This window comes from Diadema antillarum, unplaced genomic scaffold (assembly GCF_040938485.1).
Source record: "Diadema antillarum isolate AM-2024a unplaced genomic scaffold, OU_Dant_1.0 seq00001619_RagTag, whole genome shotgun sequence".
In the NCBI taxonomy this organism is placed as follows: Eukaryota; Metazoa; Echinodermata; class Echinoidea; order Diadematoida; family Diadematidae; genus Diadema; species Diadema antillarum.
Window position 1 is genome coordinate 298,056 of NW_027272331.1, and position 25,728 is coordinate 323,783.

General features: G+C 38.1%; 1 protein-coding gene across 1 annotated transcript; it reads left to right on the forward strand.

Annotated features, from left to right (window-relative positions):
- Window positions 1-1,713: 1,713 nt before the first annotated feature.
- LOC139711159 (uncharacterized) lies at window positions 1,714-25,728 on the forward strand. The gene is made up of 12 exons (XM_071623076.1): window positions 1,714-1,753; window positions 3,716-3,877; window positions 5,014-5,124; window positions 13,207-13,390; window positions 16,427-16,498; window positions 17,981-18,052; window positions 19,533-19,604; window positions 20,138-20,212; window positions 21,358-21,432; window positions 22,531-22,602; window positions 23,206-23,283; window positions 24,657-25,728. Exons 1-12 carry the CDS (start codon window positions 1,714-1,716, stop codon window positions 25,726-25,728), a joined length of 2,085 nt encoding a protein of 694 aa, XP_071479177.1.

Consider the following 25,728-nt stretch of genomic DNA (forward strand, 5'->3'; position numbering starts at 1 on the left):
ATTGATAATACTAGATAAAATAGATAACAATGGAATTATTCTGTAAACATTCATGATGGCTTGAAGTGGGTGGTGATAAGGCAAATTAAATTGCAGGGAAACCAGTGGCATAGCATAATTTTTAGTCAATCTTGAATTGAGTTCGACTTCCTGAAACACCCCCATCTTCTCTTCCCCTGAAGGATCCCACGCTCTGGACCTGGTCCGGCATGGCTCTCATTTGATTACTATCGTTTCTCCAAATTTTCCCGACAACTACCCCAATAATGAGGATAGGGAATGGCGGTTTGACATACCGTACGGAAATATGGTAAGATTTTAATGGAATCTGTATTTTTCTTTGAGGTTTTTCTGCTGTATTTTTTCTTTTCGAAATTCTCTTTTCACGTTAATTCTATTGCCATAAGAAGTTTTATTCCTTCCTGTCCGGGAGACTCTCCGGTGATCAGGAGGTCGAAGGTTCGAATCCTGCTCGAGTATGTACGCCCATGATTTTTTATCATGGCTACTGCAAAAACACTGATCAATTCAGTGCTTATTTACGTCAATGTAGGGCAATTTGTCAATCAGTTGCAACAAGTTTTATTCCCTTTTCCATTTGCATTTCCTTTTTCATATTTATGAAATTTGTTCCATTTCTCCGTTTATTCCATCTTGCATTTCTAGATATCTCTTTATATTTCTCCTTCAATTTCTGTTTACATGTTTTATATGTCTACATATATTTCCAAATGTCTATTTGTATCTCTTTTTATATTTGTCGTTTGTATCCCTTTTTTATTTCCGTTTAATGTAAGTAGATGGTTAACTCTTCAAGGATTACTTATTTGCTCTGCACAGGAAAAAAACAAACAAACAAACAAACATCAGAAACATAAGTGACTCTTCTTCTGTAATTAGCACGCGTGCTGGAATTGACGTTTCGTGTCTTAGCGGGAAGTAATGTATAACTAAAATACTCTCCTCTCCTTTTGCTAGAAATGATAAAGTGAAATTTTAAGCCCCACATGAATTTGGACTTCCATATTTATAAATGAGCAATTAAAACATGTTATTTACAAGCAAAACAATCAAAACTATCCAGCTCTTAACCCAACAATAACAAACACCCCAAAACAAAACCTCTATTAAGCGTGTTAAGTGATATTTTAAAGAATGTTTGACATTGTGATAGTCTCGCTTAAAATCCACTTACAGGGTATGCTTGGTTTTATACAATATTTTATCAATATCGTGATTTTGATTACTGTTGCCATTATTACCATCATAATTTTCTTAATCATTATTGCACTAGATGCTACTATTCCAGTACATTATTTGAGAGACAGACTTGAAAGGATTTCGAATGCAAAGTAAACAGAGAAACATCTATCACCGAGCTATTGGTGCTGGTATGATCTTGATCACATCAAAAGTTGGTGATTTAAAATGTATGTGTGCTTCAAATGACAACGACTTAATACAGTATGCGTCCTGTTCTGTTTGCTGATTTGTGTGTGTGTGTTTTTTTTTTGTGCTCTTCTACAGGCGCTGGTAAACATCTACAATGTTGACATTGAACGAAATTTTGATTCTTTGACTATCACGCACGAATCCTCTTCCGATGATGCCGGCACTTCCGTGTTCTCATTGGCTGGTTCTAACGTGACGTCACTTACTCTGCCAGGTGGCATTGTTTCAGTCCATTTCTGCAGCGACAATATTGTAGGCATGATGGGTTTTGCGCTCGACATCACGTTGCTATCCGAAGGCGGTAGGTTTTGCACACGACACTTCAATGATATGATCGTTAAGACTTACCGAATGTTGTCATTAACTTGTTACGAAATGACTGATTTCGTATTGAAATAGGCCATGCGACAATTGGCGCTCCATACAGCTCGCACCAGCTCGCAGGCTCAGGTCGCACGGTAGGCATTGGATTTACTTGACATTTACTGCCTGTATGAACGTTAGTGATAACCTTTGCCCCATACACATCGTTCAAAGGGATGGTACAGTTTTGGTTGAGATGGGGATTCGGATTCTAACTTTTTGGGAGATAATTACAAACTACTTCATATATGAAATACTAAAGAGCATACGATTCTAAGAGGAATGAAAGTTGATTTGGGTAAAAATCAGTTTTGAAATATCCAAAATCAAAGCATAACAAAGGGGTCGTAATAAAAGGTGGGTCCCACCTTTTATTAAGACCACTTTGTTTCAGTTTACTTTTGATATCTCAGCCATTTAAAAACCGATTTTTCATTAAATAAGACTTTCATTCCGCTTAGAATTGTATATATTTGCTCTTTAATATTTAAGGACTGGTTTCTAATTATCTCGCAAAAAGTTTAAATCTGAATCTCCACCTCAACTTAAAGTATACTATCTCATATATATATATATATATATATACATATATATAAATACATATGTATATATAATACGGAACATGATTAAGATTATGGTGTTTTTGTTTTTTTCGGGCAGCCACTTCAAGATTATTGTAATGGAACAATGAACAACGTCATCGCCAAAATATCATGACATCACTACTCTGCAAGCCGAAATGCTATTAATGGCCTTTTTTTTGGTGAAGACCTTTTTATCTTAATTGGTTGCCTCGACTCAAGGTCGTACAACCCTGCGAGACTTGGAAAAAAATGATTAACACAAGTATGTCATGACTATCTTTAATCCACTTAACGGCAGCATCGTGTGCGTACCACGGTGACGCGGGTTCTTTTAACCCGATCGAATCACATTTCTCGAGAAGAAATCACACTAACTCAAAATCAGCCCATTTAACATAATTATAAGCTGAATTCGAGTCCAACTGAGCCTTATACACACCGGCAGGGTATAGGCACTATTATTCGCGAGATATGAATTTCTAGTAGAGGCAGTTGTCAAATATTTGGAAGTTGCGTCAGTCACAATAACCTTTAGTATATGGCCTTGATCACAATAACCTTTAGTAAATGTCCTTGATATTGTGAAAGCTTGATACTTATGTCATGCTATTATTCACGATGTATGAACTGCTAGCGGAGGTATTGTCGTGAGATATTCGCCAATTACGGTAGCCACTAGCTTGTGCGTTTTCTTTCTTTTTTATAGATAACACCGGAGATGACATCGCGAAAACCTGATCATCAAATCCTCCTTAATTGTCTGTTTATTGTCAACTCTACAGTGATAATAGACAGGGGCTAATGATGGCTTATTATTTGTTGTAATCATGGCCGTGTGAAAATTACTGTAACTGTGCGGTATGATACTTTATTATGCTCGCACACAGAGTTTTCTACGTTCACATTGTGGAGATTTAGTAACCATAATAACGCCCGATGCCAGGCCATAGATGATTGTCTAGGAAAATGGGTACAACTCAACACAAGCAAGCACTACTGTTAAGTAATTAATCAACGTGGGATTAATCAGGCTTCTCATCACGTCGGTCTAGCGAATGTTTCAAGATTTCTTTCAGCTTTGAAATGGATTGCGCCTGGAGAGTTCTCTAAAACCTCCATACAGGTGGTACTTGCTGTAATTTACCGTTAAGTTTCAATTAAGGTCGAATATAAATGAGACATCAATTTTATTATGAAAGTGATGATGAATAGTCATTTTACACTTACTATGCATGTGTGTTTATCTGTGTCGGTATTATTATATTGTAAATATGATACAAATTCCATACTGATGCCTTAAAAAATTGTCTTTGCAGTTGACTGGAATGAAAATGGGAGTGACATCAACTTTATTCGTGACGGGATTCACGATTTCAGGTGCGCGTCGGGACTGCAGCACATTCGACAGGTGGCGCGCTGCGATCAGGTGATCGATTGCCACGATTTCTCCGACGAGATCGGTTGTGACGGCGTCCGCGGTGAGTGTCTCTTGAGTGGAATTCGGATAAACGCGTACACTTTAGTTTAGCAAAGGTAGCTCACAATAGACTCGCACACAGCAATCGGATTGGAGCAATGGAGTGAGCTACGCTCGCAGCTCTCCGCTGGCGCGCTGCGTGTGCGTGTCCTCAAATATGGCGAGCTGCCTTTGCAAACGGCTAGTATACGCGTTTGGAATAGAAGCCATGATATACATGTAATGGAAGTACACTGAGTTCGGATTATGAGGGACATTCTGCTTTGTTTGAAATAGAAATGAGTAAGACAGTGTAGTATGGTGGAAAAAGAAAAGGCTCTTGACAGTTAATCGTATGTTCTAAGTGCGAATTCACGTGCTTAACCTATGCTGTGCCAGGGAATTTGGACAGTGTGTACAAAGCTATGTGTTTTTTTATGTGTGTATGTGTGTGTCAGTCGTAACACAGAGAGTTAAATCTTTGGGCAAGGTATGATTTCACCAAAGATGTCCCATCTGACCAAGTTGGAGAAATAATTATTTACCCATGAATTCTGAAATGTATATAATAAAGAAAGGGCCCTCTGGTAGTAGTACAGTGCTGTAATTACGCTGAAAATGCTACCCTGACTTTGAACAGGATGACAATAACTGTTATATCATCCGAAGGCGCTTCCTTTATGAGATATGACCCCTATCAACATTTCAGAGGCTCTCATGCGGAAACAGGAAAACACACACACACACACACACACACAGACAACACACACCACAATAAATCAAATGCCGATTTGTCTTTTTCACATATTATTCGTCCACAATGCAGGAGGAAAGGCTTTCAATAACATCATCCAACAATTTGATTTTGCAGTCTCCTGAAAGGGCAATACGAGCATCTCAAGAAACTAAAGCAGAGTACATTTCTCCCTCCTAAACAGACATTAAATTTAGGAAGAGCCGATTTACAAAACAGGCGATATCTTTGGCCATATTTTGTTTATTAATCTTTTTTTTACTGTACTTTTTTTTGCGGAGAGGATTAGAATAGGTCTTCTGCTTCGACTACCACTCTCCTTAATATTTCAACTAACCATCAAAGATTTTCTCTTGATTCTCATTTTGTTTGTTTTCTTTGATTGTCTTCTTTTGTGTGTAAAGAGTGCGAGGACAATGGTTTCCAGTGTGGAGGGACGGACATTTGCGTCAAGGCGCATGCGCGTTGCGACGGTTGGTTCGACTGCCCTCTACGAGATGATGAGGCCAACTGTGGTAATACTCGGTCGTGTCTCCCTCCTATGAGAGAGGATTTAGGGAGATTATTGTCACTTTCATATTCTGCTGCTGACGCTTTTCAATAAACTTCTCCTAACTCAAAGCAGAATTAAAGGACAAGTCCACCTTCGAAGACATGTCGATTGAATGAATGCAGCAATATTAGGAGAACACATCATCAGTGAGAGTTTTGAAGAAAATCGGACAATCCGTTCAAAAGTTATGAATTCTTGAAGTTTCTGCTTAGTCACTGCTGGATGAGAAGACTTCTACAGCTGGTGATGTCACATGTGTACAACGATACAGAGAAGATTAAAAGAAAATTCAACATAATCATTTCCACTTTTCTTGCATAACAAAAGAACGCTTGACTTGTCTGTTTCAGAAGGCAAGGGGGATGATTATTACCCTAAACATACGCCAGTGACACGTCGAGGAAATGTGCACTTTTTTTCTTTAAATTAAAAAAAAATCAAATTTTGTGAAATCCTCTTTATATTTCCAATGTATCGTTCTACTCATGTAACATCATGCACTGTAGTAGTCTCTCATCTAGCAGTGACTGCGCATATACTTTAAAGATTCAACTTTCCGTTCAAGAAACTTTTGAACGGATTCGCTGATTTTCCCCCAAATTTTCATTGATGTTTTCTACGAATATTCCTGCATTCACTCAATCCACATGTATAATGAAGGTGGACTTGTCCTTTAACCAGAGTCAGTAGCCACCCGTTAAGGGGAAATCCAATCCAAACATAAGTTAGTCTGATAAAAAAAGTAAAATGTTACGAGTTCAATGGTAAAAATTTTGCTGAAATTGGATGAAAAGTAAGGAAGTTATGACATTTTGAAGTTTTGCTAATTTCTGCAAAGCAGATCTGGTACAGTGGATATGAATATGCACATTAGTGAGCTAATCATGTCTTAACCTCACAATTTTCCATTGATCGTGTACCAAGAGAACCCCCCTCCCCCCCAAAAAAAGAAAAAAAAATCAATGTTTTTGTCATTGAAGCCTCAAACACGAAGTCATTCCTTGTTGAATAACTTCAGAATAAGTGATCAGTTAGATATACCAGGATTTGAGCCTTGTGCATAATTGCGTTTGAATGAAAAACGGCAAATGTAAAAATTTTATGTACAAACTATATATGGCTAATTGTTAGGGGATGACATGCTAACTTTGCCATTTGCATATTCATAATATTGACCGTTCAAGAACTGTTTCCTGAAAATTAGCGAAACTTCAAATGTCATAACTTCCTTATTTTTCACCATTTTTCGATCAAAGTTTTACAGTTGAACTCATAAAATTTTTCTCTTTCTTATCAGACTAATTTATATTTGGACTGGATTTTCCCCTTTAAGGGCGTGAACTCTTCCTCCTCTTCTTACTGATGCCTGTTAAATCTGTAGCTATCTAATTCTCATTCTTACTTTGAAGATTTATTTCTCTGCATGTTAAAATTCAGGACGGATCAGTCCAGTGTCTTTCTTCCATAATGGATTCTGGATAAGTGAGGTTAGTTCCCGAAAAGCATATTTAAGTCTTGAAAGTGAAATACTGACCCTTCCACGCCTACATGCAGTTTCAGTTGAAAGTATCGAGGGACACGCCGGTATTACAAATCCATTTCGAAAGTATTAGTTTCCTGGGACAAAATGCAAAGCGGCTTAATTCGTTTAATAACCGGCAGGCATAAACACAAATAACCCTGAAGACCTTTAAAGTAGACGTTGCTGTAGTTGACTACTATACATTATGACGTCATCGTGATGATGCCGTCTCACAATGTCATGTCAATCACCAGAATCGAGAACGCGTGCATTATTGGTTTTATCCATCGTCCTGTATATCTAGAATGGCGTTCTTGTCTGTAAAATGGCTTTCTCGTTTTCATTTATTAGGTGATACGCTATCAGCGTATCACCTATTGTGATTGTCAAAATCTCTCTTTATTAGGTGATACGCTATCAGCGTATCACCTATTGTGATTGTCAAAATCTCTCTTTATTTCTTTTTAGGTGATACGCTATCAGCGTATCACCTATTGTGATTGTCAAAATCTCTCTTTATTTCTTTTTATTCTTCTTTCTTTCTGGACAATTTTGTGTCATCAATATCTCAAGAATGACATTACGGAATAACATGACATTTTCAGGGAACATGTCTCATGACAATATCTAGCCACAATAAGGTTTTCATGACAGTAACATATCTATGACGTCGTCTAGGCGCCATTTTGTGATTTTTGGACCATGTTACATGATCGATCATAACTTCATAACTAAAGGTCATTTCTGTATCATTTTTTGTGGACATAAAGTTCAGGTCACGTTCTATCTTACTTCTTTTGATGCTAATTACCTAGGACATCATTAAGTGCGCGTAAGCGCGCGTCAAAATTTTAAAAGGCTCAAAACAACTTTCCAATGGGAAATCTCGAAGTTTCAGACAATTTTATGCGTTTCAAACAATTTTGCGCGTGCGCGTCCGTCCGCGCATTTTCGCGCGCACAGCGCGTCAGCAACATGAAAATACACTTTTTTTGACAGATTTGGATTCCTGATACTTTGAGCAACAATATCCATTGATTTCTAATCGATTCCTACAAATAACAAAGCAATGCACTTGCGTCAAAGTTCAAATTTCGCGTGCGCGTCTATGTGCAAATATAGTGAAAAAACATGTCTTTGTTTATTTCGCCATAGCTCTTTAAAACGTCAGGTGACCCTATGTTTTTATTGCATATTACAAAAGCATATAAATTGGACATGACGTTTCAAGTATCATTATTTCCATAATTACATTATGACGTCATCATATCGTCATCTGAAATCAAAAAAGTGGAATTAATTTTTTTGAGGTACTGTTTCTGACATTCATTTGCTCGTATCTCTGTTGTTTAAGCTCAATATTATCCCAAATTCAGATATGTTGTACTTTGAACATTTGCCTTTCAAGTCCATGTCATGGTTTTGAAATTTGATGACGTCATCATGCTTTAAATTGTGTTTAAAGGTAAAGACGCAAAATCGGACAAGTTTACGTGTTATGTCTATGGGAGGTGATTTTTTAGAAACCATGCATTGACTTGACAACGTTTAAGCACCTTTATCTCAGCTGATTTTGCTTCATTTCCTCTGAAACTTATTTATGTTGTAGCTGTGACAATAAGCTGCAGTAATCATGCATTTTATTCTTTGAAATCTCCTCATGAGGTTGACAATTTTGCAATTTAAAACTGAAAATGAGAATGGAATGCGGACCAAACGATTCCTGATTCATCTTTCACGTACATAAGCTTACGTTCCTCTAATTTTCTCGTCGAGACGTATGGTCGAGTGGTTAGAGGCGTCGTCTTAGAAACGTGAGGTTGCACACGTACGGGTTCGATCCTCACAAGAGCACGAAAGAAAATAATATATTTTTTTTACTTTTTTTCTTCAATAGAGTACTACACCTTCGTCCATGTAGAAATCACGTTTGCATGTAAACACACCTATACGCACACACTCACACAGTATACCTTTGTTTTGCGTTGGAGACTGCATTACTTCGACTGCTGCAAAATTATAGTTTTGCAGGTTGGGCTTTTCAAACTGATATAGTATACTGTCACAACATGAAATTTGTTCATATTAATTCAGTAACACAATGTAGTCGTGGTTACTTTGTGCTGATTTATACATGTAACAAGCTATACATTGTAAAAAAGGTATTCAGTCTTCTGTATTGATGATTATTTGTCAATTAGTGGTTTTTGTGGAGTTTCAGATAGTGATAAAAAGTATGGATGATAAGTGCAGCGATAATTCCTATAGTTAGTTCAAAGCTGTGTTACAGATGTTTGATACATACATTTAGCATTGTGTGTGTGTATATACGTGTGTATACAGGTTGGCCATATGACACATGCTAGACAATTACTCTTAATTGATTAATAAACGTGATCAGCTATGGAACTGAATATGGTACTAATGTATGATGTTAATGATTCTGATTAAACTGTGACGAGTTTAAAGGGATAGCGTAACTGTGTGTAAAAATAAGGCAATTATAAGGATATTTTAGGGCAATTTGATAACCATGCCTATAATAATTTCATACAGGTACTAATGCCTGCCTCATATTCAAATGATAGATCGTCATGTCAATAGCAAACTGACAACGTACGATGAATGTGTTATATATTGAACAACTGTCTTTCAAGTCCATAACGTTCCCCATATTTTCCCGTCGAGACGTGTCGCCGAGTGGTTAAAGGCGACGTCTCAGAGACGTGAGGTTGCGGGTTCGAACCCCACAAGATCACGAAACAAAATAATTAGCTACTTTACTGTTTTTTTTTCTTCAATTTTGTATTACATATTCGTCCATGTAGAAATCACGTTCGTATATAAACGCACCTATACACACACACAGACACACACACACGCCATATCCCTCTTTTTTGTGTGTTGGAGACCACATTGCTTCGACTGCAGCAACATTTTGCAGGTTGACTTTGTCAAACCGATCATAGTATGTAATGACGACGACTGAGGTGTTGTACTTTGAACAATTTTCTTTCAAGACCATGTCATTGTTTTGTAATTTGATGACGTCATTACACTGAAAATTGTGATTAAAGGCAAGGTATCAAAACCAGCCGATTATAGGTTTTATGTCTGCGGGACGTATTTTTCCCAAGTTGCCAGAAATGGCATAGCGACCTCAGTCGTTACAAGGCCGCTTTTCCGTCTAGCAATGCAATAGATGTTCACACGGCCACGTTAGTTGAGTGGGCATTGACTTTCCCCCCGTTATATCTATACATTGTTGTTGTTTTTTTGTCTTACCATTTCCGTGGATGACCCGTGGTCGAGTGGTTACAGATACGGTTTCGCATGCACGCTCAATATAACTTCAAGGTGCCTATATCACATTCTTTTCTTTGTCGATCACAGATGACTGTCATCTCATGACCACAAGCGTATCACCTAACTCGTCCTCAATGTGACGAGTTTTCATGTCTCGTTTCTTTTTATTCTTCTTTCTTTCTGGACAATTTTGTGTCATCAATATCTCAAGAATGACATTACGGAATAACATGACATTTTCAGGGAACATGTCTCATGACAAAATCTAGCCACAATAAGGTTTTCATGACAGTAACATATCTATGACGTCATCTAGGCGCCATTTTGTGATTTTCGGACCATGTTACATGATCGATCATAACTTCATATCTAAAGGTCATGTCTGTATCATTTTCGGCGGACATTAAGTTCAGGTCACGCTCTATCATACATTTTAATGCTAATTACCTAAGACATTATTACGCGCGCGTACGCGCGCGTCAAACTTTTAAAAGGCTCAAAACAACTTACCAATGGGAAATCTCGAAGTTTCAGACAATTTTAAGCGTTTCGCGCGTTCGCGTCCGTCCGCACATTTTCGCGCGTAGTGCGCGTAAGCAAACTGAAAATGCACATTTTTTGACAGATTTGGATTCCTGATACATTAAGTAACAATATCCATTGATTTCCGATCAATTTTGACCTATAACAAAGGAATGCGTTGGCGTCAAAGTTGAAATTTCGTGTGCGCGTCTTTGTGCAAATATAGCGAAAAACATGTCTTTGTTTATTTCGCCATAGCTCTTTAAAACGTCTGGTTACCCTATGTTTTTATTGCATATTACAAAAACATATGAATTGGAAATAACGTTTCAAGTATTAATATTTCCATAATTACATTATGACGTCATCATATCATCATCTGAAATCAAAAAAGTGGAATTAATTTTTTTGAGGTACTGTTTCTGACATTCATTTGCTCGTATCTCTGTTGTTTAAGCTCAATATTATCCCAAATTCAGATATGTTGTACTTTGAACATTTGCCTTTCAGGTCCATGTCATGGTTTTGAAATTTAATGACGTCATCATACTTTAAATTGTGATTAAAGGTAAAGACGCAAAATCGGACAAGTTTACGTGTTATGTCTATGGGAGGGGATCTTTTTTAAAACCATGCATTGACTTGACAACGTTTAAGCACCTTTATCTCAGCTGATTCTGCTTCATTTCCTCTGAAACTTAAGTATGTTGTAGCTGAGACAATAAGCTGCAATAATCATGCATTTTCTTCTTCGAAATCTCCTCATCAGGTTGACAATTTTGCAGTTTAAAACTGAAAATGAGAATGGAATGTGGACGAAACGATTCCTGATTCATCTTTCACATACATAAGTTTGCGTTCCTCATGTTTTCTCGTGGAGACGTATGGCCGAGTGGTTAAAGGCGACGTCTCAGAGACGTGAGGTTGCGGGTTCGAACCCCACAAGATCACGAAACAAAATACTTAGCTATTTTACTTTTTTTTCTTCAATTTTGTATTACATATTCGTCCATGTAGAAATCACGTTCGTATATAAACGCACCTATACACACACACAGACACACACACACGCCATATCCCTCTTTTTTGTGTGTTGGAGACCACATTGCTTCGACTGCAGCAAAATTTTCCAGGTTGACTTTGTCAAACCGATCATAGTATGTAATGACGACGACTGAGGTGTTGTACTTTGAACAATTGTCTTTCAAGACCATGTCATTGTTTTGTAATTTGATGACGTCATTACACTGAAAATTGTGATTAAAGGCAAGGTATCAAAACCAGCCGATTATAGGTTTTATGTCTGCGGGACGTATTTTTCCCAAGTTGCCAGAAATGGCATAGCGACCTCAGTCGTTACAAGGCCGCTTTTCCGTCTAGCAATGCAATAGATGTTCACACGGCCACGTTAGTTGAGTGGGCATTGACTTTCCCCCTGTTATATCTATACATTGTTGTTTTTATTTGTCTAACCATTTCCGTTCATGACCCGTGGCCGAGTGGTTACAGAAACGGTTTCCCATGCACGCTCAATATAACTTCAAGGTGCCTATATCACATTCTTTTCTTTGTCGATCACAGATGACTGTCATCTGATGACCCCAAGCGTATCACCTAACTCGTCCTCAATGTGACGAGTTTTCATGTCTCGTTCATTCAATTATTTTTTCCATCTCCAACAGATCTTGTAAATACAATTTTTTTCACATAATATATAATAAGTGCATATATGTCAACATTACAAAATATGATAAATGAAATTTATGGATATACAGATAATAGGGTGAACAAGAAAAAGCACAAAGAACATTCTGAAGCTAAGAAAGTGCAGGAGATGGGAAGGAATGATGAAGAAGCAATGCTTGTAGGGTGCATCCCCCCAAACATAGCAAAACAACTATAAAAATATTTTATCATTAATCTTATACTTGGTACATTAAACTGAATTTACAAAATGACTTACACGAACTACGAATGAAAACCTAACTTACCCTAAACAAGCACCCAGACAAATCCAAACACAGTGTGCTGTACATATCTCAGCACACATGCTCAGCTCCCTAAAATGGAAGAGGGGAGCTAAAGCGTAATGCTTTTGTCATTTTGTAAATGCAGACAGTTTATAAGTTATTTTGATCATGATTCATAATTTGGTAATCTAAGGCCACCTTTCGTCCTATTATGATGGCGACATCAGGCCCAGAAGACACCCCTCCTAAAAAACAAACAAACAAACAACAACAAACAAATCAATAAACAAACAAACAACAAACAAACAAACAAGCAAACAAACAAACAGAAAAACACCACCGTGAGAATGTTTTGTTTGTTTGTTTGTTTGTGTTTTTCCAGCCTTTCCTAGTCGACGTGTCCACTAGTACATCTCAGGGTGGGAACGAGGTTATCATCTACTTAATCACTGGAAACACATCCACTCACTAATTCAGCTACAGTTTGGTGTTAAGTGAATAATTATGTGACATATAAAAAGCACAAAAAACATTTTCTCACATGATGACGGAAAACAAGGAAAATACATATGTATTCATGGATTATGATTAGGCCCTACTAATGATTTATTTCAGACTACAGTACAGCTGGTAAGAATTCTCTCGATCACAATTAAGTGTTGACAGAGATGAAACAGCAGGCATAAAATATTAGTTACACAAAAATCCTTGCTTCAACTACCAGGCACGGAGCGGTGTCCAAGGGGCTGCCAGTGCGGAGCTTCCCCGTTTGTCTTCATTCATTGCCCGATCAGCGAACCGTGTCATCAGCAGGATCCGCCGTGGTTGCCGCTGTGGGCGAACTGTACGGAGATATCTAACTGGCGCGAAGAGGACTTCGCATCCCTTTCCACAGGAACCAACATACTGTGAGACACTGTTGAATAGGCTGAAAGAGCCTGGGCTCTTAATTGATTTAAGCTGTAGATTATGTCATCTGCTCGTAATTGTATCGTTGGAAAACGTTATCTAAGACTGGGTTCTTTTCTGTAGTGGCTCCTTCTAATTTCAAACAATTCCACGTCTAGACGGGATTAGGTACATGTAATCAAAGCACGCATGAGATTGTTGTATATAGTTCATATCAAAAATGGATTCGGGGCAGATGAGAAAATCAAACAACGTTAAATGGTCTCCACTGGTCATAAAATGATCTTGTACTATAGTGGCATGCTCAACAAAATGTGATATTACGCGAGGCTATACGTAAGATAATACATGTAATATATAAATATATGTACATATATATATATTTTTTTTTGGGGGGGGGGGTGGGGGTGGGGGCTGACATGAACAGCAGATGTCTACCGTGGAGTTGGTGGCCTAGTGGCCTAACGATTCGAGCCCTGCCCTCATTTTGTAGGACACCTTGTACACTCCTGGAAAATAATGTCACTATCAAACCTGGATTATTGTGCTTTACAATGGTTATAACGTCCTCAAAAGCCTGCTCGCAAATATTCATGGTTTCCTCAAAACTATGATATGATATGATATGATATGATATGATATGATATGATATGATATGATATGATATGATATGATACGATACGATATGATATGATATGATATGATATGATATGACATGACATGATATGATATGATATGATACGATACGATATGATATGATATGATATGATATAGGCCTATATGATATAATATGATATGATATGATATGACATGATATGATATGATATGATATATGATTAAGATATATATGATGTGATATATGATATGATATGACAATCCCTATTCTATTGCAACTGATTGACAAATTGCATTTCATCAACGTACTCCAAACATCGATCATTTAGTGTTTGAATAGAGTTTGAGTAGCCGAATAATAAGTCAACGAAAGATAATTTGTCAAGCAGCTGCGATAAAAACGACTCGACGCAAGAATCACTGATGGTTTGAATACGCTAATTTGATTCTAAGTAGACCCTACGGCCTTTAAACTTCCCTATACAGGAAGCTGGGACTGACGCCTCTGCCAAACTTAAAACCAGGGGCTTTTCAGCACTTGGGAGAAGTTCACAGCATGTAAGTAAACGTTTGACTCGGTGAGGTCGTATCATCTCACCGTGTTTCCGTAAACGGCGCTATATTATCTCCGTCTTCATCCACGCCGAACAGCTCCATAACTTCGCGCGCGTAAGAAGGAATACCCGAAGAGAAAGATTGAACTTCGAAGCATTCAGTAAGAATTCGAAAATAGAGCCGATGGTTGGAGGAAAAAACAAAACAAAGCATGCTTTTCGGCAATCGCATTTTATTTCTGACTTATGCATTTTGTTTGTCGTGATTTGCTCATGGCGGCGCTAATCAATATGGCGAGTTATTGATTTATTTTTATTTGTTTATTCATTTTTACATTATTATTACTATTTTCTAGGGTGGGGGTGGGGAGGGGCTATGTGACTGTCTTATTAGGTACATTATGTTAAACTGGATAACCGCTGGTGACGTTAGACAGATAGATGCCTAGAATTACACATTTTACAGTGTTTTTTTTTTTAATATTTTTTCATGGAACTATGCACGAAAATTTGTTTGCATTCTGTGTGTGTGTGTGTGTGTGTGTGAGTGAGTGTGTGTGTGTGTGTAATTGAATGATGACCGTTTATTTCAAATTATTTCATTTCAATTTTCAGTCATTTTCCAACAAAAGTACAAAGTACAATAAAACATTTACATTGGTTGTTGTTGTTGTTGTGTTGTTTTATTTTTTTTTTCCTTAGAGTGTGTTTAAGTACTAGTAACCTGGGGAGTAGTATGAGGGCTATTATGGGGTGCTTGGGGCGTATTTGATTGTTCGTATCGTATCATGATATTGATGAGGGTATCGTTTGTTTGCGACGTGCATTTTCTTTTTCTTTTTTTTTGCTGCAAGGGTTGTTCTGTTAATTTGTAAGCAGCAGGGTTAGTGAATTTTGATATGATGTACATTGTGTATATATGCTATGGTATAGTGTTATGTTTGATAAGTAGTGTGGTGTGACAGACGAGCATTTGCAATTGTTATGCGATTGTTACAGGTAGTAATGTATAGAGTAAAGGCTAGGGGGTTGGTGGGTGTCAGGGGTGGGTGATGTTTACATAATATTCAATAGATTAATTTATTTTCATTGCTTTTAATGTTTTTTTTTAGTTATGAGGGGGATGACATATATATTATTCATGTGTATGTTTCAATAAATATTTTACTATATGTATCATAATTTTCAATATATATGTGCATTGGAGCCCATGGAGGAACAGGATAATTCTACTAATGAATCTGAAGTGGGCAATCCATCAATTTTGTAATCTTTGATTATTCAGGTATGATTTAAGTTTTCCATGTATTTTCTTAATGTGAAATGGAAAATAGATAAACAAACAAGGAAACATACGAAATCAACGCAGCTCATTTTTTTATAATAACAAAAAGATAGTTTAAGAGAGTTCAGTCATTATAGTTAAACTGTAAATAGATTGTATCAAGGAAAAGTTGTGGGAAATGGAGGCTTGTAGACTGCAGTCCCCTCGTGAGCAGTTCCAGTAAAGGGAGTAAAGGGCGTTTTCGTTGTTCCGAAGGTTCGCTATTCCGAAGGTTCGTTATTCCGAAGGTTCGTTAATCCGAAACACACAAATTCCCTATACCTAGAGGTTCGTTAATCCGAAAATGAAAAAGGGTTCCTTAATCCGAACATTTGTGGCGTTATTCGGAAGGTTCGTTATTCCGAAGATTTGTTAATCCGAAAATGAAATTCGGAATAACGAACCTTCGGAATAATGAATCTTCGGACTGAAGAGCCTTCGGAATAACGAACCTTCGGAATAACGAGCTGTAACCGTGCAGGAGGCCGCTATGACGGGTTTGAATGTCGTTCATGCGTTTTTGTTTCTTTTCCCGATAATAGGGAGCTCACAGGGTGTCAAATTACGCATCTCGAGGCTGGACACTTCGACGGGATGGAGCGTCTAAGAATGCTGTAAGTACAACATCCAACCTACGTTTATGATAAATTGTGGAGGCGCTGTGGCATAGTGGATAAGACTCCAGACTCCCGGAGGACGCGAGTTCGAATCCCGCCCAGTGCTTACGTCCGTAGACAAGATGTTTTTACCCACCATGTCCCTCTCGATCCAGGTGTATAAATTGGTACGTGGCAACGCAAGGGTAATAATACCAGCAGGGCCCTCTGGTAGAGCAGTGGCAACACTGAAGAGACTACCTTGGATAAATAAGACCTTATTATTATGATTATTATGATTATGATGATGATGATGATTATTATTATTGATATTATTATTACTATCATTATTATCATTATCATTATTATCATTATTATTAATGATATTATTATTATTATAAACAAACACACAAACACCGACACAGACACACAAACACACACACACACACACACACACACACACACACAGAAATAGAAATATTTTCAAAACTTGAGCATGTGCACATATCAATGCTCAATGAATAAACGGATTCATTACACAACTACTGATGATTATACATTATATTTGTACTACATTCTAAGACTATGGTACATGTATAAGTTACACAAGAATTCTTCATCTACCAAGTTCTTTATCTATCTAATTGAGTTTTATCTCATTATTACGTAACCAAGAGATTTCGTCAGAATGCGGCCAAATGAAAATAGTGGACAGAGCCCAAGTACATCATAGTATCATACAATGATAACAGTTAAAGGGAATGGCTAGTAACTGATCAGTGGGAATGCTGGAAGATGATTGTTCCAATCCTTGTGGGATTCATTTAAGAGTGCATTATATATCTATTGTTGTGTGAAAATTATTTGCTTCAGCATGGTCTCATATTCAAGTAATGTGTAGTTTAATGTGTAGTTCAATGTTTCCAGGTTAGCATGCCTGTACAGTGTCGTTAACAGGCTAAAATGGAAACATTGAACTGCACATTACTTGAATATGAGACAATTCTGAAGCAAATCATTTTCACACAACAATAGATATATAGTGTACTCTTAAATGAATCCCATAATCATCCCCAAGCATTCCCACTAATCAGATTACTAGCCATCCCCTTTAAGCCCATTAAAAGGAGAATATACCTGCACAAGGAATGTATGCTATCGAACTCACCTCACTTTCATAGCATTGTACAATATAAGGGCATGATCAATTTGCTAGTGATAATAAATAGCAGAATATTCATGAACATGCTAAGTATGGACCAGTAGCAGGCTACGATAAAAAAAAAACCAACAACAACAAACTAATACTACGTGCCTAATGGCGAGATTTATTTATACTCATGTGGTCTAAGTTTATGAGACCCTACCAGAAATGTGACGATCCACATACAATAATGGCTGCATTTTGAAAAAAGAAAGAAATGAGGCTGTATATTATGATCATTTGGACTATGAATGTACAACGCTCACCGTTTTGTTTTTCTCTGATCTATACTGCAGAAGATTATCCTATAACGGCCTCACCTATTTGCTGAATGGAACGTTCCGCGGACTCTACTACCTTCAGCTGTTGTAAGTATAACTAATGCTTCCTTCATTTATGGCTTCAATTTTCCTCGGATCCTCTCTGTTTCCATGGACACAAGTGTTCATGATTCATAAGTATCTGCGAAAGGCCTTTATTGTTTGATACAAAGGTATATTTGTATATATGTATGTATATTTGTATATATGTTTGATTTGATATGTTTGATATGTTTGATATGTATGATTTGTATATTTGTATATATGTTTGATACAAAGGTACATCATCATTCTGGTCTTATCTTCTATCCGTTCTCCGTTTCTTTTTCACAAACACTGATTACTCGGGGCTTACAGCCACACAAGCTAGCTTTCATGTAGGTCCCGTCATACTTCTCTTTGATCAACCCCATTTCGATTTCGATTTTGACCAGTTATCATTACATGTAATTACTGTGTTATCACCATGTATATTGTTTGTTTTCTGCACATTGTTCACAAGGTAAAAGAACTTGTCTGGTTTCTGTTGTAATGTTCATAAATGAGAAGTATGAAAATAAATGAATTGAAATTGAATTGAATTGAAATAAGAAAATGTTACATTTTATTCCTGAAATTTGTGAGGGGGGGGGGGGGGGGCTCAGCACAAACTCTGCTGACAGATTTCAAAGGGGAGACTACTTTTTCACCGTGCGAAAATTGCACGTGTTTTCTGCATCTACTGAAACAAATAACGAAGTCTCCTACTTAAAAGAAAGCGTGACGAGTTTCCAACATCGCCAGGGTGTGTTTGTAGATGGATTGACCACGATCGACCAATACTAAAAAGTTCTTACCAAGCTGGTTTTAATTCGTATCTAACCAATGCAGCCTAGATAGCATCACGACCAGGTAATATTGCTGTCACTGCTCTCTCCTTTTATGACTATTCATGAGGCAGGTTCAAGAAAGCAACCAATGGCAAACGCATATCCATGTCATGTGACCGTGCGTTGATTTCGTAAACATGCACATGGTAGGAAAAAAAACCCGCTGAAACAACTGTTCGTTCGTTTGTTTGTTTGTTTTTTAATTAACCATCTGAGAAAAAAGTAATGACTGGATAGCTCATATTTAACTGAATAAGCTGGTCTTCATCTGGTCCAGTTGGACGTGAGGCGGACCACTTTACCGGGTTAGGTTTGCGACGAATGACGCGGAACTTTTATGTGCATGACTTGTGACTCTCTCGCACACGGGACCTCTATTTTATGGGATATCCGAGGGACAGAGTGTTTTGTCCCTTTCTAGAGTGGACGGTGTGCTTAGAATCATCATTGCTCAGCTAGACTCGGGAATCGAACCCGGGTCCCTCTGGATCTGGAGTCAGACGCGCTATACCGACTGAACCAAATCACCGCCCACCGTACTTTTCAGATAGCGAAAATAATGATGACAGCAATATCAACAATGATGTTTTTGTGGCTGTGTAACCACTTAATCACTTGTACATCAGCCCTGCCTTTTGTCTTTATTCTTTCCAACACAGGTGGCTAGAAAATAATGACATATTCAGGATCGACGAAGGCGTTTTCACAGATCTCAGGAGCCTCTACTTTATGTAAGACAATCATACAATGTGCATGCCTAACAAAGGACGTCAATTCGTTTTCCTCGCACGTCATCTCATTCTCAGAATCTATCTTTTCTTCGCTTTATCTTCAGATTTTGCAATTGTCTCTTCTAATAATGGTTCAAAATCTCTCTCTAAAAAAGAATGAAATAGTCACAATCATTGAGAGATGGCGCTGAAATTACAATGACCGCGTGAAAAATTGCATGTTTCTGAAAAAGCGTCTGTCTTTTCAAATTTATATAGGTCTACAAGTATGGATTCAACCTTTCAGATTCCATTCATCAGCTATAACAACGTAGGATTAATAATTACGATATTGCGCAACGTTACGCAAATCACCAACGCTCTCTCACGAAGTAGATAGTGGTGCTTTTATACGGATAAACCTCTCGAAAAGACAATGCCGCTACAATGAAGAAGAAAGATGGGCATGCTCGTAATTGATTCTGAAGTACTCGGTCAACAAAGAGGGCGTCTTCTCATCATTTTGTGTTGTTGGTTTGTTTCTCATTGACTAGAGACTTTGAATGGAATCCGGTAACAGATTTCAGGGATGGAGAGTTCGCTGACCTCGGTAACTCCCTGGAGCGCCTGTAAGTGATCTTTTAGTTGGTGTTGTTGTCGATGGTGTTAATTAAGCTGCATTTACACCAAATCTGGAACGGGTCACGGGAAGGGGTTTTTGCTAGTGTGCGCCAAAAGGAAACATGTCGGATTCCGTTAAAAAAAGAATCCGTAATTCGGTACAAAATCACCCAAACTGTTATTCTTATGTGAAAATCAACAGCAACAAAATCAACAATAGAAGATTTATTGTATAACAAAATTATTAGCGGGGAAGTGATTTTGCAACAGAACCAGACATGGTTCCTTTTTGTGTATCACAGCAAAAACCCGGCCCATTGCCCCGTACCGTACTCGATGTAAACGGGCCTTTAGCGTTTACCGTCATGTTTCATTCTGATCGAATAATGTAGGCCTACATAATACGCTAAAAGATTCCTTACGATTCATTCTAGAGCTGGTTTCGTGCTTTTATTCGTTGTGTTATCTCAAGATACTTTCTCTTTCTTTTAACTGATTTTCATTTCCCCCTATGTCGGTCCTTGGCCTACTTAAAGGTACATCACGCTGTCATGTAATCCTCTTTAAGATGTATGTTCTGGTCAGCTCAGCTCTTTACGTTAATCAGGTTTCTCAGCAGGGCCACTGCCTAGGGCGTTCCAATGAACGACAGACCTATAGGCCTCAATAGTAGTGTTCATTAAAGAGCCTTATCCGATGGCCAGAGGATAGTTGGCTACCACGAAATGCGGTATATGTTCATTGTGAACATCACTTTATCTGATAAAGAAGCAAACACTTCGGGTTTCACGCAGTGAAAAAAAAAAGAAGAAGAAGAGGAATATAATAGCTGTTCGGTCGTAATCACGGTGTAATAATTTGGGGATCTGATCGAATTTCTACTTCGTTCAACCGAGTTTAAAGCAGTACTTTCCTAAGCACAGGTTCTAGGATAATTACCCTCTGGAAATTTACGTCAGTCCCTTCCCCTGACCCTCTAATCCTAATCCAAACTCTAAATCTAAACGTAACCCTTACCCTAATCTTTACTCTGACCCTGTCACTAACCAGTTTTTAGCCGCGGGTAATTGTCCTGATACTGTTTTATCGATGTTCGTTGTACCATAATAATGTCAGGAATATTCTTATTCTATACTCCCCCGTTTTTTAAAAGGATTCTGACTCGCACCAACCTCACCGCCCTAAGACCAGAAATGTTCGCTGGGATCGCCAAGAAGCTAGTGCGGCTGTAAGTTGAGCATTGATAGTCAGGATGATTTCTACAGCAAGACTGGATCAACACCTTATATCGAGCCCCTTGACACCCCCACCCCCACCCCGAGCCGTAGACCCTATATTTTCTCTTGATCGACGCACTGTTCTTTTTTTTTAAGTTTTCGTTCTCACTCTCAATTCAGTTCAATTTTATTTCTGCATTCCGTTGTCGATACAATCTAGCAAAAAGTCAGCATGTTTTACAAAATTGATATACAAATAAATTTGACATATTACATAAGGAAACGTTTTGTATAAACTTAATATATAAAGAAAACTTATGAAAAGCTTGCTTCCAAAAGGCGCTAAATCCATGCATCATTTTTCAATGGATTTAGCGCCTTTTTGGAAGCAAGCTCTTCATATAATGTGAACTTGATGCGCACAAAAAGAGGAATCACTAAGAGTAAAGTCTCTGATAAAACGACTGAAATGGCGAGGCATTCTTTATTAAAGCAAGGCTTGATGGCCCCGGGTAATCAAACAAACAAAACCTTTCAACTGTGGAAACATTACACAAATACAATACTTCACGTGCGAGTTTCTTCACTTTGTCTCCTCTACAAATTAGATTTGTTAGCAAATTTAATTTGTAGAGGGAGACAAAGTGAAGAAACTCGCACCTGAACCTTCACCCCTCTGAATAATATCTTTCTTTCATCTAATACAATACTTAGTCTACCGATTGGGTATTTCAAATTTTGAAGAAACGATTTTAAGTAACATGAAACGTTGTTGTTCTTAGTTCTTGATTTTTTAGCATAGTCCACTCTAACTGTAACTGAACCGTCTGTGTATAAATCAAAAATAAAACTCGTTAGACACATCATTGTGTGCTGCGGGAAACATTGAGCACCTCTCCTCACACTTGAGCTGGATGTTTTATGTCTATATTAGAATTGCAGTATTTCGGAAGCAAATGGTAAAATAGAAGAAACTAGCAATCAGCTTGTCTTAGGGTTGTGATATTTGGAAAGAAGATAAGAAAATCATTTTAGATGTTCTTGAAAAGAAAAATAAGATCGTCTGATGATTCTGTCTTTGCTTTATTTGTTTTCTTGTGTGTCTGCAGCAACCTCCAGAACAGTACTGTTCACAAATTTGAACCGGGAACTTTCTCCAACATGACACTGCTAGAAGACCTGTAAGTTATGCGCGTTTCAGTTTCAGCGATGATAAGATTGTCGAATTTCTTTTTAATATGTTCACAAGTTATCACTTGTGTCTTTGCTCTCGTATGTGGTGGGGAAATGGAAACCTAGAATTGCTTCACTGCGTAATTCGAAGCAGCAAGTTGCAATTATGAATAAGAGTAGCAACTATTTCAACCCCATTACCTGTAAACATTCGGCATGGGTATGACACGCCCATGTCTGTTTTCTTCTGTGTGATTATGATCTATAATGTATTTTAAGATGAACGTCATTCTTGTTTTGTTTTGTTTGTACCATTATCTTTATCTTATCAAAATCATCAAATCATGCAACAAGATTGCTAAAAAGTTGCACGGAGTCATTTCATCCACATTATTTAAAGTGCAATCCCATTACTCCACTTAATTTGACTTTAATGAATATAGTTTATTATTTACATGAATATTGAACATTAGACGAACAGGGTGATTGCAATTTGTAAAAATCATAAATTATATTATGCAAAGATTAAGAAATAGTGATGATGTCAGCATTTCAAAACATATTATTCTTCCAAGGATTTGTAAAAAGATTTGTTTGATTCTTTGTTCTAGAATTCTGTCATCAGTGGCGACCACGCCCACGCAACTTTACCCAGGGGTGTTTGATGGGCTCGATAGTCTGAAAGCTATGTAAGTTTGCCCACTAACTGCCAGATCTCTGAAGTCTTAAAGGGGAAATCCACCCCAAAAATTTAATATGAATTCAAAAGAAATAGGAAAATATTCCCTACAGAACGATGCAAAAAATAATGACAAAAATCGGATAAGAAATCAGAAAGATATGACATTTTGAAATTTCACATGTCTTATTATGTAAAACATGTCTCGACCAGTCTTAATGAATATTCAAATCAGCAAGTCAACGATGTCATGCTCTCACAATTTCTTATTCATTTCATATACAGAAATGACAAAAATCTCATATTTCAATTGTACAAATATAACGCTTGTCTTAAAAACCACCCAAAAATAAAAAAAGAACAAATGTTAACTCTAATATATCTTGGTATGGGAACATGCGTTCACTTGTAGTAGCTAAAAATAACATTTTTCCGAATTTTGATATATAACATACATGAAATTTTGTGAGGGTATGACATCATCAACTTTCTCATTTGAATTTTCATAAGGACTCGTCAGGAAATGTTTTCTGAAAAAAATGTGAAGTTTAAAATTATCTTCCTTATTTCTCATCCGATTTTTATCATTTTTGCATCATTCTGTAGGGAATATTTTTCTCTTTCTTTTGAAATTTGTTTATTTTTGGGGTTGATTTCTTCTTTAAGAGGTATCTCACTGAGAGAACACTAAAGTGTTTTCGAACGAGAGAGGTGACAGATCCCTCTTTCGTCAGGGGTCATAAACAGTTGCAAACAAGTTCGTAAAACAATGTTCATGTCGTAAAGCAATTTCAAACATATTCAAACTTTCTTTGCGTCATAGGAAATTAAAAGAGAGTGTTTGCGACAATGAGAACTGTTTGCGAATGTGATTGCAACTGCTTGTGAACCATGACGATACCTATTCGCTACACCCGCAAACTTTCGTCACCACGCATATGTAGATTTTTTTTAACGTATAGTACCAAGTAGTATTATCCTTACTTAATGAGAAAAGAAACAAATGGAAGAATATAAGGTAAGTGGAAGGGGAGTATTCTTTTGCTGAAAAGTTAGTGCAAAGGAGTGGAAGTAATGCGATAAAAGAAGTGGACAAATAGAAAGTCTGCATGAGTGTGCGTATTTGTGTGTGGCTGTGTGCGCGTGTGTGTGTGAAAGAGAGAATTCAAGCATAGGTTAAAGTTAAGAAAAATCTTCAGGAGGAGGGTTTTTTCGGCAGTAACAAAGTTATTTTTTGCTAAAATATACTTATTTATGTTATGTACATGTATCATGATTATGTATAATAATGTTAATCACTGTTTTCATACGGTATAGTAACAGCTAGGCCACTCTTTTGAGACGTTGAGAGTATGATAATGTTACGTTGTCTGCCTGTAATAGGTATACTAACGATCCACGGCTGTGCTGCGTGGCTCCGGATCACGCCGAATGCATCGTGGAGATACCGTCACATCCGCTCTTCACGTGTCGTCGAACTTTCCTCCAAAACACCACCATCAAGATCTTCATCTTCATCCTCGCCATCAGCGCGTTGGTAGGCAACAGTCTGGTGATCATCAAGCGGCTTCGGACGGAGGTATCCAGCGATGTCGCTCGCGTACAGTCAATTCTCATCACAAATCTGGCCGCATCAGATTTGCTCATGGGCCTGTACATGCTGCTCCTAGCCATCATGGATATATACATCGGGGAGTCGTACTTCTGGGAGGGGAGAGCGCAGGAGTGGAGGTCTAGCACCCCCTGCCAAGTTTTGGGGTTTATGTCAGTTGTCAGCAGCGAGACCTCTGTGTTCCTCCTCACCCTGATCAGCATCGACCGCTTCATCTGCATCATGTTTCCCTTCAGCACCAAGCGCCTCGGGCCAACAAGCTGCCGCATCGTCGTCAGTTTCATCTGGTTCCTCGCTCTGTTGATAGGCGCCGCCAGCATCCTCCTCACCATCTTCGATCCCGACTCCTACAACCTCAGCGACGTCTGCGTCGGCCTGCCCTTCATCCGCAAGTCCATCAACCCCGAGTTGCAGCCGGACGATCGAGCCCTCAACTCGTACAATCTGGCCCTCTACCAGATCGCGACCACGTCCTCGATCTCCACCTGGCGTTTCTCCATCGTCCTCTTCCTCGGCATCAACTTCTTCAGTTTCTGCCTGATTGCCCTCTCCTACATTCTCATCTTCATCAAGGTGCGCTTCGTGCGCACCGAGGTCGGCAAGCGCACCAACAAGTCGGCGGGGGAGGTCAAGATGGCCATCCGGATGTTCCTCATCGTCGGCACCGACTTCTTCTGCTGGATGCCCATCATCGTCCTCGGGATGCTGGTGCAAACCTCCGGCATCACCGTGACGCCCGACGTCTACGCCTGGCTCGTGGTTTTCGTGCTGCCCATCAACTCGTCCCTCAACCCGTACATCTACACCATCATTTACATGATATCCAACAAGGAGAATAAGTAA